Below are 17229 nucleotides of genomic sequence, written 5' to 3'. Positions count from 1 at the left end.
TTTGGGTAAGGAATAAATCTCTTTCGGGGTATCTGATTATTTCATCCAACAAGTGTCGCTCCTAGAGATCAAACCCTTGACCTTTTGGTCATCCTGGGGATCTAGTGGAGCGTTACACAACTAGATTAAGATTGTCGTCATTCAGTGATAGTAGTGCTCATTTGCAAATTGCATTTCACCTTTCTTCTTGGTTTTAGTTAAGTTTGTCTTGCCTAAATCACTATTTGTGATAGTCAAATTCGATATAATCATTTGTTTTTATAGTAAGAGAGTGATTTGTGAGATGGTATTTGTAAATTATTAGCTTATATAGAATGCTTGAATTATTTTTAAAGTAATAGCGCCTAATAATGACAATTAAAGTAGTATATCAACCCATGTTTGGACACATGTTTTAACTTCAATAATAGAGAAAAATAAAAACAAAATAATGTGTCAAATATTGTTGGATGCTATAAAAAATTTAATATTACCAATGCATACTAGTTAAACTTCTTTTCATAATGTTCCACATACCATATCTGTCAATTTATGAACTTTGCATATAATGTACGCTGTACAAATTATTTTAGGAGTGTCATATGTAATTTTGAAGAATATAAACTTTTGGAGAGCCAGCCCTTGGCTCTAACCAAGATTAGTCTCTAAAAGCATTATTGCATTTTTTCAGTACAACAACAATTAAGCCTTCATCTAATGGGTCAGCTACGATGTTATCATACTCATAAATCATGTTAATTGACAAAAAAATATAAACTTTGAATGACAAGTTCTATACTTATATAATTTTATCCTTAACCTTACTTATATAAAGGAATATACTACAGGAAACTATGTATTGGACATGGGGCATTAGTTAAAGGTACACTTTAGCATTCTAAAAAAAATACTCTTCCTATGCAATACAAATGCAGTTTAATTAGGACAGTTAGAGAAAGATATCCTGATAATTATGTTATTCCTGTAATTAAGTCATTCAATATAATTAATAGCATTAGTTCTTTGTAATCATTATATAGGATTGTTGTCATGATGACTAGTGTGATTATAGGATCAAAATTACTAGTTATTATTGTATATATACACTCATGTATCTGTCTATACATATCAACAATTGATTACATATCAATCATACTCTCTAACTTTTATTAGAGTGCTTAAGTCTGGAAGGCTCTTGATTCTAACCAAACCATGGTTTCTGCTATCAATTCAAAGTTTCAAACCACAAAAATGATCTCCCGTATCTGCGAAGTTGATCAGAGACAACTATCCATTATAGAAATCACTAGTGTTAGCTATAATCAGATGTGACAGGCTCAATGAGTACATATCAGGGAAATAAGAGTGCCCTGAATAATTCATCACTTCTACATATTCAAGCAAAAAGTTCAATCATAAGTATGAAGACTTGCAAGCATATGAACAACAACTTCTTGGTTGGTTGATGAACTCAATAATTGTTGACATAGCAACATGATTATTACACTATGAAACCTCAAACCAACTTTGGGATGAAGCTCAAAGTCTAGCAAGTGCTCACACAAGATAACAAATAACTTATCTCAAATTTGAGTTCCATAGCACCAGAAAAAGATGAATGGTGATGGAAGATGATCTCATCAAAATGAAGAATTTGAGTGATAAGCTCAAACTTGCAAGCAATCCAATCTCAACTTTTGATCTAATTATTCAGACCCTGAACCGTTTGGATTATGAATATAATCATGTAGTTGTCAAACTTTATGATCAAACTACACTCAATTGGGTCGATCTACAAGCTTAGTTACTGCCTTTTAAAATAGAATTGGGCAACTAAACAACCTCACTAGCCTAACTCTCAATGCAACAGCAAATGTTGCTAACAAAATAGATTACAAGGGCAACAAGTTCAATTCAAACAATAGTTGGAGAGGTTCCAACTTGCGAGGTTGGAGAGGCGGTAGAGGAAGAGGTAGAATATCTAAGCCAACATGTCAGATTTGCAGCAATATTGGACACACATCAATGCACTACTACTACAAGTTTGATAAGGTTTACTCAAGCTCTAATCATTCAACGGAGTTCACAATGCCTTCTTAGCCTCTCAAAACTCAGTCCAAGATTATGATAGCTACTTTGATAGTGGTGCAAGTAACCAAGTGTTGCACCAGACTGATAAGTTTCAAGATCTAACTGAACATTATGGTAAGAATTCTCTAGTAGTTGAAAATTGTAAAAAAATAAAAACTGTTAGAACGGGTTCCTCAAAACTAAATTCACTCAACTTACATAATGTTTTATATGTGCCTAACATTACCAAAAACTAAATTCACTCAACTAATAATATCTTTGTTGTGCTTCATGCAATTATTGCTTTGTGAAAGACAAACTAACATTGAAGGCAATTCCAAAAAGGACATTTAGGGCTTGTTTGCGAGTTAGTTTTTGGATGGTAGAAGAGAGAAGAGAAATGTTTGGGTGTCATGAAATACATTGGTAAAATGGCTCTCAAGCATTTTATTTCTCTATCTTCTCCAAAAATCAACTCGCAAACAGATCGTTAAGAATGGTCTATATTAGTTCTCCATAATTGAAAGTGACTCATATGCTTATGTATTTATTAAGGAGAGTTGGCATAGGAAATTTGGTTACCCTAATAATATGGTCTTAGATAAAGTCTTGAATAGTGGTAATGTGAGACTATCATCTTGATGATCATTTTTGTTTTTGAGACTTGTCAGTATCACAAGTTGAACCTTTTACCTTTTAAATCATCGTCCTCTCATGCTCTGAATTGGTTCATACTAATATATAAGATCTTGTACCAATAATATCATCATTTGGTTTTAAATACCTTTTCATGTCATGAGTTGCTACTTCAAATCATTGCCAAGTGAGATTGGGGAAGAACTTAATCGAATTCACAATGTAAGGAGAGAGCAATGGCTAAAGGTTTATGGCCTATTGTGAGATCACATGGACAAGGAAGTAGTGTACACATTGTTGTAGGGAAGTCCTTGGTGGAACTTTTACTTTGTTGGTGCACCTTGACCGAAAAATTACAATCTTGGTGCACCTTTTTAAAATATTACCATATTAGTGTAGTTTCTTTGTAAATCGGCAACTTGGTTGCCGATTTTGATGTGTATTTTTTTTTTAATTACCTCCCCCAAAATCGGCAATGGGGAGGAGTTTTAGGTATAATTTTTATTTTTTATTTCCTCCCCCATAAATCGGCAATGTGGGGGAGTTTTTAAAAATTGTATTTTTTTTTTAATTTCCTCGTTTTAGGTATAATTATTTTTTTTTAATTTCCCCCCTCCCCTAAATCAGCAAGGGGGGAGTTTTATATATATTTATTTTTATTTTTTGTTTAAGTCTTCATAAACCGTAACCGTAATAACACAAATCATCAATAGTTTATTTAAACATTAGTATTCAGGAAAAAATATATTACACTTGAATTGGTTAAATCCCATAAAAGTTTAATGACGTCTGTGTGATGAAGTGGCACATGGAGGTGGTTTTCTCCTTCTTGGCGGTTGAACTCTTAATTGTTGTTCAGTCCGCTGTGAGATTCTCGCTCTTCCACGTGTCTCCAATTGTGGCTTCTCCTCATCTGAATCATCTTCATCAACATCCTCAACGACAACCTCATCATCAGTATGTTGTATATTAAAAATATTTGTAGACGACATAGTAGGATGATAATATTGTTGAGCATCATACAAACAGGGAGAGAGTCCTTGAAATGATTTATTAGGCATGTTGGGTCCCAACATATACATGTGTTTGTGTTGTTCTTGCTCCCTGCCAAGTTGTTACTATTGGAAATGTATAGTTTAGCGCAATGGTAACATTGTTGCTTAGTGATTATGGGATCATGAATTCAAATCTTAAAAATAACTATATGCTTGTAGAACTAAGACTGCTTACATAATGCTGGTGAAATGACCAAGGATGGGAAGACAAGAATTAATAGGATATTTCATCTAACACGTTATATGATCACCATCCCTAAGTTTTGATGTGATCTATTTCTGGACTATGGTTCTTCAGGAAGCTTCTAATTAGTAGGTAATGAAAAATTAAAGAAAGGAAGGAGAGAAAATAATTATTAGATGGCCGTGTCAATTAAATTGGTAACTAAAAATTGTTTAATCACTTACATGTATTAGAGTCCTTGAAACATAATGAAAAAAGGGCCATTTACATGTGCCTTCAACATTCAACATGCTACTTTTAACCAAACGAATAATAATAATAATAATAATAATAATAATAATAATAATAATAATAATAGTAATAATAATAAGAAGGATATAGTAATGCAAGTCATGGAATGAGTTTAAAACTATTTCAGGCAAAAGTTGGGATTCTTCTTCCAAAGTGACAACTAGGGGCAATCATTGTTGAAACACAATAATGAATCTTTTACATGAGCAGAAAAAATATACAGGCTTTTTCATGTATTAGAAACCACGCCTCTAACCATATACCATTATTAGGTTCCGAGGTTGAAACCCTTCATTGATTCCATTCAGCCCTGCTTAAATAAATGTCTAAAACACGAATATAGTATTGTCTAGTAGTGTAAAGTTTCACTAGATCTTCAGAGTGATCAAAAGGTCAAGGACGATATTTATTGGAAATGACAATTATGTGTCACGAAAGGGTTTCTTTACCTATATGGTGAAAGGATACCTTAATAATATCACAAAATAAAGGTTTAAAACTTAACTTTTAGTCGTCACATTTTTTTATTATTTGAATTTTTACACCATAATTTAAAAGTTTAGTTATATCTTGTATGTCCTTATATCTATTAAACTATGAACTTATTTCATACATTTTTCTCAAATTCAGAATATTTAACATCTCCCCTCAAGTACGAATTACTCTAATTCGGTATCACATACACTAGAGCTTAGCTCTCTATTTGCTTGTGTCATTGTTGAATTGTATTGTCTTCAACGGAATATGTCACTGGTCCTCTTGCTTGGAAGACTTTCGGTGCAAGGTCATGCATGGATCTATCAGCCACTTGTTACTTTCATACTCGGTTGAGACACTGAACTATCGACTTTGATACCACTTATTGGAGTTCTATATCCATGAGCCAAATTGCTCTTCAATGAGTTAAGTGAATTTGACACAACATTTTGACTCAAAACATTAAGGCATTATGTCTATGGATTTATTCACTTATATCTTTTTCAAGTTATCCATTTTTAAACAATAAGTGACTTCTTCTTCATACTTAAAATATCCAACCTTAACAACCAATTCTTTAATGATTTTAAAAATATAAAGACTCTACCAAACTTCTTAACTTGAAGATCCAAAACAAAATAATGAAAAATTATGGGAGATTGTATATAAACCACAAGATTGTGCAAACTCAAAGCACTATAGTTTATTCTCTTTCATCTTTTACAAGCTTTTTAACTTAGCTCTAACTTTAACTTCAATACATCATTTTAACATGTATAATATAACAACTTATTTAACCAAACTTACCAGCAAGTAACACATGTAAAAAGAAGTGAAAGTTAATTACATTTTCTTTCTAATATCTTTTTCATTTCTTGTTTTGAGTGCAGATTCATACCCCTTTCCTTGCTTTTGCTGTTGAATACAGAACTGAGTGAAAAAACAAAACACTGACAACCCTTTTCCCCAGTTAAGTGTTCACTTCAAAATGCACTCTACCACTGTCCACTACTATAATCTGACTACGTTCAAATAACCTAAAAGTAATGTTCCACTACATGGACAGACCCAATAACAACCACTAAAAAGTGTTGCTTTTACCATTTTCACTGTCATTTTTAACTGACAAGATTAAATGTTTCGAACGTTGTCTCATTCTCTATCTCAAGCTAATTAAAATGTTACTTTATATTTTTTTTTTAAATTTATTTTATTCATATGACAACATGTCATTGGTTTGAAATATGTAATGAGGCATTATTATAGACAGATAATATTTATACCTTTTTACCACCCTATCATAGCTTAATATATAGGACAAGGTATAGGTACTTCACCTAAAACTTGGATGCTGCAAATGTTTTGGTAAATACAATTATGTAGAATATCTAATGGAATGTCAGAAAAGTCAGATTTATGGTTAGATTTAACTAGGGAGAAAAAATGCAGATAAAGACAACAGCAAAAGCCCATCATTTAGCACATAGTCATTACTTTATTCCTTTCTTTAGTCTATGTACCCTCTATTTTATTCGTGAGCACAATTATAGTATTATCAACTTGTGATTGGTTGAAAAAATATTAAAATAATTGCTTTTTGTATCAAAGAAGTTTTGTAAAAATAATGTGTGTGCTTGCATTTTCATGGAGAAGGTACCAAAATTCTAGAACTATTTTTAAGCCATCATTTCATTCCAAAATTAAAAGACTAATAAAGCCTTCACTTCACTCCTTCTTTGAAAGATTATGCCAACTTAGGCCTAATTTTTAAGATCCAAAATGAAACATTTAATCAAATCCAAAAGTAGAGTCCTTCAAATACTGATATTCTGTGCATATATGGTAGATGATAGAACATGACCAAGGTGACAAAATTTTCCACAAGTCTAAATTTTTTTCTTCCTTGCTTTTTTGTTTGTACAATAAAGTGAACTAACCATAGATACCCTCCACCATAATTTTCCATTTTTTGATGAATTTTCATTAGCAACTCAATGCTTCATACTTCATTGGAATTGGTCTATTGAACCCCACTTGTGAAAGCAAGTTTCCAACCACAGTAAGATCACGGCAAAAAACACCTTTGAAAACTGCAGGATTCACAGTAGTAGAAGTTATGTTAGTTTTATTTTCCACTGAAACATTGTTATTGTTGTTGCTTCTTCTCTTAGTCACCAATTTATCTTTGTTATTCATCATCTCATGTTGGTTTGTTTTCTGAACTTGAATGGCTTGTAAAGCCTTCTTCCTTTGTTTCTCAGCAACTTCCTCATCCATGATATTACTCATCACACTTGTGTAACCTTTCTGAACCAATCTATATAGCAACAATGATGACATCTTCGCTTTCTCCTTAACCGTTTCGAGATCACGCTCGTTCGCGAGCTCGCATCGATCGATAAAGTTAGTAGCTTTATCGGGCTTGTGCCTTAAAGTAAGTAACACATGAGCCCTCTCTAACTCAGATCGTGAACACCCTCTTCTTACTCCAATCAATGCATAGTAATCCACCTTTCCACTCTCGCCGGAAGCTAACCTAGATTTCAGTTCTTCAATCTTGGTGGTCAAGGCACTGAGTTTGCCGGGAATTTCCCTGTATCGTACGTTGTGACGCTTCCATGCAGGGCCGGGAAGCTTGCGATCACGCAAGATTGAATTATACAAGAGCTTCAAGTGTTCAAGATCGTGTAGGGAATCTGGTAAGCATCGAATTGTTTCAAAGAGGGCAGCTCTGGTTTCAAGGGCTTGAATGCAAGTCGGGTCGAGGGCTAAGGTACGGTTACAATCAGCTACGGACTCTGCAATTCGACCTGAAGAGCGGTAGGCTGAGGCTCTGTGCATGTAGCACTCAGCGAGGAAGCCCTGAGGTGCACTGCGGCGACCATCAAGGATTTTGGAGAAGTGGCGGATGGCCTCTGAGTAGAGGCCAGCATCGAGTGCTGCGAGGGCAGCAGTTCTACGGCGGAGGAGGAACTTGATATGGGCGAGGAGGTTGGTGATGCTTTCAGATTCTGTCAATAGTGCACGCGGTGGAGTGGAGGGTTGTTGTGGCAGGTTTGTGGTGTCTCCTGTGAATGGGATAGTGAAGCTGTCGTCGGACCAGCACACGCTCTCGCGCCGGAATGCAGCAGATGCAAGGCGTTTTCCTGTTTGGAGCAGGACCATTGCATCTTCCATTAGGCCTAGATGGCAGCATGCTTGACCCAAAACCAAGTATCTGTACATTTTGCAATTGACACTGTTAGAAATTCAATCCAACAAAACACTAATAAATAGTTTGTGCACTAGAGTTTTTTACACCGTCAACATATCATTCACTATGCCACCATATTCATGTGTTAATAGTCATAGACTCTTTAATGAAAGTAATACACGTGGATAGTAGATGATTTATTATTAGTGTAAAAACTTACACCGAAAATGAATAGATATTAAACTCTTCTTTTTATACAAGTTAGACTCATAAACTTATCACTGAAGTGTAAATGTAATGAATGCAACAGTATCTGCAATATGGAATTTAAGCAAAATGTTACACCAACTCACCATTGAACCATGGAAGAGGCTAATGCTTTTAAGAGGGGATTTGATTCTAAAAAAGCAACATGTTTCACTAACTCAGTATTGAAATTAGGAATTTGATTTTAAAAATTAGCTACATTTTTATATCAAATCAGCTACAATTTATATGTGTAATTGATATAAAAGTGCTAAGAAACAATAATGTACATACATGGTAAAAAAAATCATAATAGTGATTACTAATATGTTGCATTCAATTTTGAAAGGATTTGTTCCTTTGTTAGAATTAGAATTAAAAGTTGGAACCAATTTCTGTTAAGTTGGGACCAACATTTACTCAAACCCAAAGTATATAACAACTATTGTGTACTTACTTTGATCTGATCTGAAACTTTATTAATACCATTCATTAAAAAAGCTGAATCCAAAACAGAAACAAATAACTACAGAAGTACTTTTTAAAAGCCCATTCAGATTACAAAACCAAAAAAATGAAACAGAATAAATACTAGTGTGAATTACCTCCATTGCCCTTCCTTGTTGCAACTTTTACTGATCCCAGCCATAACCTTCTTCTTGAGTTCAGAAACAGAAAAACACTTGAAAATCTGATCCTTCTCTTGTGACTCAGAAGAAGAAGAAGAAAGAAGTTGCTGAGAGGAACTATCAGAAGAAACATAGCTTGAATCATCATTTGCCATTTTATAACTTGGAATATAATCTTGAAGCATATCAGCCACATCTTTAAACCTTCGCAAATATACCAAAGATCTTGCTTTAAGTTCAAGAGCTTGATCTAAACGTGGTGAAATAGCCAAAGCTGAATCTAGAAGATTAAGAGCTAAAACAATCTCACTTTGTTCTTGTGTTGCAATGAGGCTCCTAGCATCTTTTATATATTTTTCAACAATCTGAAAATGAAGAAAAAACATCAAAAATCATAACTTTATTAGTTTTAGAACATACCCATTGAAGAAAAATATCATATTTTAATCAATCAGTGCACAGAAAGAACCATAGAAAGTTAGAAACCTTGTAAAAAAAACATCATTAAACTATGATCAGAAACCTTAAAAATATCAAAGTGTGTGATAATTTTACCTTTCTATTGGTGAGCCACCAGTGTTTTTTTTCTGAAGGTGATAGAGAAGGAGAAGTGACAGCCATTGTTGATGTTAATTTTGTGCTAAAGGATTCAGTTTTAGGATCATCAAATTTATCAGAACCCCCTCTCTTGTTCTTCCTAATTAAAACAAGCACATAATATATTTTTTCTGTGCTCTAATAATAAAAGGGTGAGGGATATATAGTGGGAGGAATGAGAAAGAGAGAAAAAAGGTTTGAATGAGAGAGAGAATGAGGAAGGATTTTAATTTAGTGTATGAATTTCATATTAAATGTAAATAAAATAAAAATAAAAGTGTAGAAGGCTTGAGAAACACAACAAAAATTAGAAAAGAAATGGACTTGAAAAAATATGACATTTCTTCTTCTTTTTTTTGTAATATGAGAGTATCCCTTACTAAATGAATCACATATGTTGTTTCATATAGTGTGATAATCGATTACAATTGGTTAAAAAAATATATTTAAATTTAAATTTTAATAATTAAGTAATTTTCTGATTAGACAATAGCACATGAAGTGATATGTTCTTTTGGGACAAAAACTATTCTCTCCTTCCCTTATTGATAAGGAATTAATTGATTTTGTGGTGTGTGATTATCTCTTTCAATAATTGTTACTTCCATCAATAAAATCATAGTCTTTTAACTTTTATGATATTTAATAATACTTTATATCACTAGACTAATAAACATGGTATTGGTAAAATATGACAACTTTGACCCTTATGAAAAGCTTTCATCCTTCAAATTCATAGCTGGCAACAGTCTCATAGATTCTCTCCCTCACAACCTATGTGTGGCCTATGAACCTAATAGCTACTGTACTAATATTAGAACAAATTAGTTTTTCATAATTAGATTTTTTATTTATTTTTTCAAATGGTTGAATTAAGATCCTTGCAATAATGGAAGGTGATGAAGATAGCCATATATGTCATAAATAAATTAATGATATAGATTTTAAATAAAATAAATTTAAAATTATCAAATCTCTTTTTCTCTTCATATTCCAAACTCATCAATCCTATTAAAAAAATTAAATTATCAATATACTACCCTTTATATTATTATAAGTAAAAGTAGAATTCAATATATATTTAGTATAAGTATATCATTTATCATTCATTTATTACAAATCATTCACCTAATAAAAAGGATGAAATAATGTACTAATTATGTGAAAAATTTTATCATTAACCTTACATTAATTGGAAACTAATAATTTATAATATTATGACTTTGCATGTATTAAACTCTAAAACAATATATAGTATTTGATTAATTTGTGACCTGATTAAGGTAATGAAAACATGAGTGTGACTTGATATAGCCGGTGATGAATCACGGGTCCTCGGTTTCAAGCACTAGGAAAAGATAACTACAGCAAATTGCCCCAAAAGTAAGCAAAGGTTGTAAGGATCCACCAGCTATTTATTTCTTATCACTGCCAAAATTACCTATTTATCCTTTCTTACGTTGACCTACAATTTGTATTGATCGAATCTAGTACTTATCATTAATCAACCCTCTCGTTATCCACAATCTCTGTTGTTTTGTGTTATTAGTAAAGTAATGATCATGGTAATTTTGTAAAGAGAAAAAGATGTATGCACTGACACTATATAAGATTTATACACTGTTATTATATCATTCATTATTGATGTTTAATTATTGTTGATTTTTCAAAATAAATAATCCAAATGAAGGGTGGATGATAATGTACATATATATAAATCTTTATACTGTTAGTGTACAGATTTTACACTCTTTTGTAAATCAACCATAAATAAAGTATCAATATGGTATATATTACTTTTTTATGGTACAGAAAGATATATTATTTTCTAAATATGATGATAGTTATTAATATCATACTCCTAAAAGTAGTACTAGTATTGGAGTAATAATTTAATCAATTAATCATTAATTAAATTGTATATCACTTAAGTTATATATATTATAATAAATATATAATTATCTATATTGTTATTTACGATATATAATTAAATTTGTTGAATGACTAGCCGTATGAGAAACAACTATCATGTTCAAGATTTGAAACCTTAATGTATAATTTTTAAAAATGTGAATTTTTGAAGCACAAATTGGTTTGATGAATTTAATTACATGTAATTAACATATCATATCTATATGAGACCTTTTTACTTCAACTCACTCATATTATAGCATATGGTTATTTGTATAAATATTTATACATACTCGTTATATTAGTCATCATTTATTTATATTAATTTAAAAAAAAGTGAATGATAATTAAACATGAATAATTCATTATAGAATAAGAATATATAAAACTCCTATACTATTAGTATATACATATTTTTTCTCATGTTTTTTTTTTCATAACACCATCATTAGTTCAATGAGGGTGGAGGAGAGAGAGGAAAACACCATCACATAATAGTTAGGTGCACATGTGAGCTTAGAGGGTAAATGATGGAACAAATCTTGTAAATTTCTCACTCAGTGAAACAAATTAAACCGTGATCATAGGGAGCTTTAGCCTTCACAAAACAAAACACAGTGATTACATTAATAATGACCAATCAGTAATTCACTTCGACATAAACACACATTTGTTACAGTATTTTTTTCATATTGAATGATGATTATTTTGATTTATAACTTTTCAAATTACAACAAATTGCAATAATAATAACTTTGAACGTGAAAGCCTCCAAGCTACTACTCCATAATTTGGTCAAACTATCATAGTTTCATAAATAAATATTATCATCAATACATGAGAGGAGATCATGAGCTATTGAACTAATATCATGGTGCCAATATAACTTTTACATTTATTCTTGTTATTTTGCATATGTATTAATTGGTGCATGTATAGCACACACCACAAAGCTACCTAATAATAATTAGGAGGTAATAATTCAGTTTGGTTTGATTTTTGTTTAACTTAAGAATGGAAGAGAAGAATATAATTTGGTTTGATTAATATTAAATTTTTGTGTAGAAACCAAACCGATTATAAATGGTTAGATCTTACAATTTTTTTGTTTTTTTTTGTGTATGCATTACTTTTATGTGAACATAGATATTTTCACTCATATTATGCAATTAAGTTGTATATGTAAAATAGCTAAACACAAAATATGTGAATTTGTTTCTATACTTTGAAATATTTTATATATAGAAGAAGAACATTAAAGCAAATATAAAGAGAATTAGCCATGATACTTCATTGTGAGCGACAAGGGTGAGTATTGGACGAGTTAGATCGAGTAAGGTTTGTTCATTATCTAATCCTAAGTTTAATTGGATTATTTTTTGAACCTGGACACAATTATAAAATTGAATGCTAACTCAACTCTAAATATTGATCAAACTAGCTTTTAAGCTCGAATCTAAACGTAGACCCAACTAAATATAATGCATTTCCTTTTTTAGACATAGTCTCCTCAATATTACTTATTATTAAGCAGATGTACTTTAACATATGAAAAAAATGTAAGTATTTTATGAATCACTTACATATATCTTTACATGATGAAAAGATTAAAGAAACAATGACATAAAATATTCTCCTAAATAACTAGCAAGAGCAAATAGAAAAATATCCTTAAAAATATGAAATTATGTAAGTAGATAGTTTGTTGCAACTAAATTTACTATCAATTTTTGTTCAAATATATGTCATTAATCTTTGCAAAATTGAACATATGCCTACAAACATGAGTCATGGGTGAGCGGGTTGGGTAAGGTTTGTCTCTTACTCTACTAAAAATATTGTTTAAGTCTAATTTTTTAACCTTAAATTAATTGTAGACCCGATAAAACTCGATCATAAGTAAATCCAATTAAGAGCGGAACAAATCAAGTAAGTGATACAATAGAACCTTGCTCACCCTTAATAAATAGTACCATGTGGAGCTCCAAATGTTAACATATGGAGCATTTACTTTAACTATCAACCCTAACCAATAGCCACAATTAGAAAGGAAGAGAATTAAGAATCAACCAAAAATATTTACATAATGTTATAGATTGTTGTCTTGTTGAACAACTCGGTAAACACTTGCACAATTTTGAAATTTTACCATTTGTGGTTCACAAACACAATAAATTTATTTATGAAAAAAGTTTTAAACTTGCGGTTCAAATAACTCCTAAATTTCTAAAACCCTAAATCGAACTGATCTAAAACCCTAAACCGAACTGATCTAAAACAATCTCTTTAAAAATGAAATGAACCAAATTGCAAAACTGAATGAGACCATATTTACATAGTTTATGATTAGTACTCTCAACAAAACTCTTATCATTAATAATAAAATTAGACAAGTTTATTCTAAATTAATTATTAGGATATAATTGAGAATATTGATTCTCTTGCTTAAAAATTATACCATATTCTCCAAATCATGTAATAATTTCTCATAATTGAAGTGGCGAGAAAAATATGAGAATGCAAATTGGTTACACGAGGGAAGAGGATGAGGATGAAATGGTAAAATTGGAGACGAATATTTATGGAGTGAGAAAGTGACTCTTCTCTCGTAAGGCACAGGAATCATGCTTTTTCTTTTGGGAGGGCTTGCTTTGCCTTTTATTTCACTCACATTGATTAATGAATGCACATGAATTGGGATTAGATAGCCACCAGATGGGGTTGCCTTAAAGGCTCTTTACCCTTTCATTTTCCCTTGCCCCTACTATCCCCATTATAAATGGTACCATGTATGATAATGAGTACCTGGACCCGCGTCTAACTGCAAAAAGTATATACAACCGGTCAAATTTGGATCGTGTTTTTGGACTCGCGTATATTTGAGATCGAAGATTTTAGGAGCCGTTACATAATGGGTTTAAGTAATGGTATACTTAGATCTGCATATGTTTTGACTCACAATTCCTTCCTAAATCAGATATATACATTAACATATATATAATATCATCCTAATAAGATATTATATTGTCAATACATAATTGTAATACCATGTTAATTTATAGATACAATAGTATGTTGGTAATTCATATATGTTATGTAATTTATGTACATTAAAGAAATTTTAATTACTAAATAAATTTTCTATTATAATGTTAAATTTTACGTTTGTTTGAGTAAAATGAGTCATACTTAATACTCGATTAAAATTGTATTAAATTATATTTTATTACTTTTTCTCTTTTTTGATTCCCTTAATAACATATAATATTATAGAAAACAAATGCACAATTGCATAAGTTGCCAGCAAATATTTTTAATATTACTGAATTTTTTATTGCAAACAAATAGTCACATAGGTCTAAGCAGTTTGGGACTATAATGAAATAACGATGCAGGTCCGGATATGAGTAATGCTCTACCCGAACTTATATAAACCCATTAACAACCTTAGTAGAGTGCCTACAATCCAATGCATTGTATTACACTAATATAAGAATATAAGAGTGTAATTTTAATGTGTTATTTGTTGTGATTAATCATAAAATTATATAATTTTATGATTAAAGTAATTTCTTTTGAATCGATGAAATATAAAATAATATACTTTTTAGTACAAAAGATATAATCCTATTATGAGTCCACTAGATGGGGATCTGTTCTTTCTAATCATGTCCTCAATCACGTCCCTAGCCAATTACAATGAAGTAAAATTGATAAAATTATGAATATTTAAATTTTTTTAACTGACGTGGCATAATATGATTGGTCTGGGACAAGATTTGCGACAGAATTTGGGACAGCAGATTCTTGTCTCAGTCCACTTGTCCGTCGGTTCTGCCATGTCACCCTAATGAAAGCCACCCTGTCTCATCCTGTTATTTCTTAACTTTGAAAATTGAGAGCCATAACAACACAAGGCCCCTCCTTATCTTTCACATATACAAATCCAATTTATTATCCACATAAACCTGAGTGAGATTTTGGAGGATGCCTTAATTTGTTTTTGTTTCTCTATTTCATCCCTTCTTCTTTTGTGCTACTTTATTAAAAAAGTAAAATTCCCATACATAATAATAATCTCTTGCTTAAAAATATTAGGAAGTATATAGTTTTATTAGACTTAATATGTAAATCTTAATAGTTAATTTGTTGTCACATTTTTAAAATTAACTATTTCTGACATTACTTTTGTCAATTTTGTTAGAAGTTTACATATGATATAAATTTATTTTAATACTTCGATTAAAACTTTTTGATTGAGATTCCACATATATATTAATGATATCTTAGTAAGCACTAGAAAAAATGGATACATTGATATGATAGTGTATAAAAGCTTTTTACATTATCTTTGCATCATGCATTATTTTTTCAACTATCATTGGCTCTCTTAAATAAAAGTAATGAAATGAATGATGGATGATATACTGACTATGTATAAATCTTTACACTGTCAGTGCTAATTTATTATACTCTAAAAATATTAAGAAATATGTATTTTTATTAGACTTAATATTAAACATAATATTTAAAAAAATTATCACATTTTTTAATTAATTAATTCTCACTTTTACTTTTCTTAATTCTATTATCCCGCATTTAATGCTATTGTGTAATGGAGCTTACACACATATACTTATGTAATTAGATGGGTAGATGAACTGATAATTTTTCTTTGCTTTATTTTAATAGTTTGATTTTAACTTTTTAATTAAAATTTCACACATATTTTGAGAATTTCCTGCTTTAAAATATGAATAATTATATATTTTTATTAGATTAATATGTAAAAATGAATAATTAAAATTCTGCCTCTTTTCATTAATCATCTCTCACTCATATTTTTATAAACTATATTAGCCACATTTAAGCATGAAAAAATGAATGGATAAATATAAAAGGAACATGGTTTATATTTCCCTAGTGTATGCATAGCATGACCTTTCTACATACGTAAACATTGTATTATTGTTATTACCATAGACTAATAAAGGGACCATATGAGCCACTAAGGTTCAAGGACAAGCCATGATCTACAAAGTTTGATTTCTTCCACACACATGGTAGCAACTTTGCTGCGCTGGAACAGCTAAGGGTTCAATGTTGTAATAAGGAACTTGGGGCCCTTTATTGAGTTGGAGATGATTCATTTTTTTGTATAATTCATCAAACATCAATGGAGGAGAGATGATCCACTTGTTTTATGTGATACAAGTCCCTAAAACATATCTATTATCTCATAAATTATGTCAAAAATAATATTTATTAAATTTTAATTTAAATACATATTTTCAGTTAATTACATATGCATTGTATATGACAAAGAAATGCTCCAAAAAACCTATATAAAATAAAATAAAAAGTGTCATATTCTCTACTTCCTACCAACAAGGTGATGATATAGTGTTGTAAGGACACACTAGATCTTCAGGATGACAAAAAAAGTTAAGAGTTCGATTATAGGAACAACACTTGTTGAGAGGACACCCATATAACTCAAATGAGATTAATTCTTTATCCACAAAATAAGAAAATATCATTGATAATAATAAAATATTCTACACTCCTTTATCTGATGTGTTAATGTGTTTTTGAATCTTTCCTTTCTATATATGTGCCTATTAAAGGGGATAGAACACATATGTTGTTATAAACAACTTGTCATTCTATTATATGTGCTACATGTTGTGATCGATAATAAAAAAGTTTAATTATTAATTTTTTTTTAATTTAAATATATTTTTCAATCAATCAGAATGACTCACATATCAAGTAATACAGTTTTTGAAACAACATATTCCCTCCCCTATTAAAGGAACCTTTCCTTTTCACGCCACTTTTTCCCCTCTCTAATTCATTATTTAGGAGGCTGGGGAGACAACACTATAAAAGGGTACTTATAATTTCTTCAATAGGCCCTATTATGAAATTTGTGTTTGTTTGTTAGTGTGAAATTGGGGG

General features: G+C 30.7%; 1 protein-coding gene across 1 annotated transcript; it reads right to left on the bottom strand.

The window, feature by feature from the left end:
* Nucleotides 1-6606: 6606 nt before the first annotated feature.
* Nucleotides 6607-9543, bottom strand: LOC109338021. The gene is made up of 3 exons (XM_019575149.1): nucleotides 9316-9543; nucleotides 8737-9125; nucleotides 6607-7909 (listed from the first exon to the last, which is right to left on the bottom strand). The coding sequence occupies exons 1-3, from the start codon at nucleotides 9379-9381 to the stop codon at nucleotides 6676-6678; spliced, it is 1689 nt and encodes a 562-aa protein (XP_019430694.1). The 5' UTR covers nucleotides 9382-9543; the 3' UTR covers nucleotides 6607-6675.
* Between the last annotated feature and the right edge of the window lie 7686 nt (nucleotides 9544-17229).

This window comes from Lupinus angustifolius, unplaced genomic scaffold, assembly GCF_001865875.1.
Source record: "Lupinus angustifolius cultivar Tanjil unplaced genomic scaffold, LupAngTanjil_v1.0 Scaffold_16_127, whole genome shotgun sequence".
Classification (NCBI taxonomy): Eukaryota; Viridiplantae; Streptophyta; class Magnoliopsida; order Fabales; family Fabaceae; genus Lupinus; species Lupinus angustifolius.
Note: the sequence above shows the minus strand (reverse complement) of the source record. Positions and strands in the feature narration are given on the sequence as shown.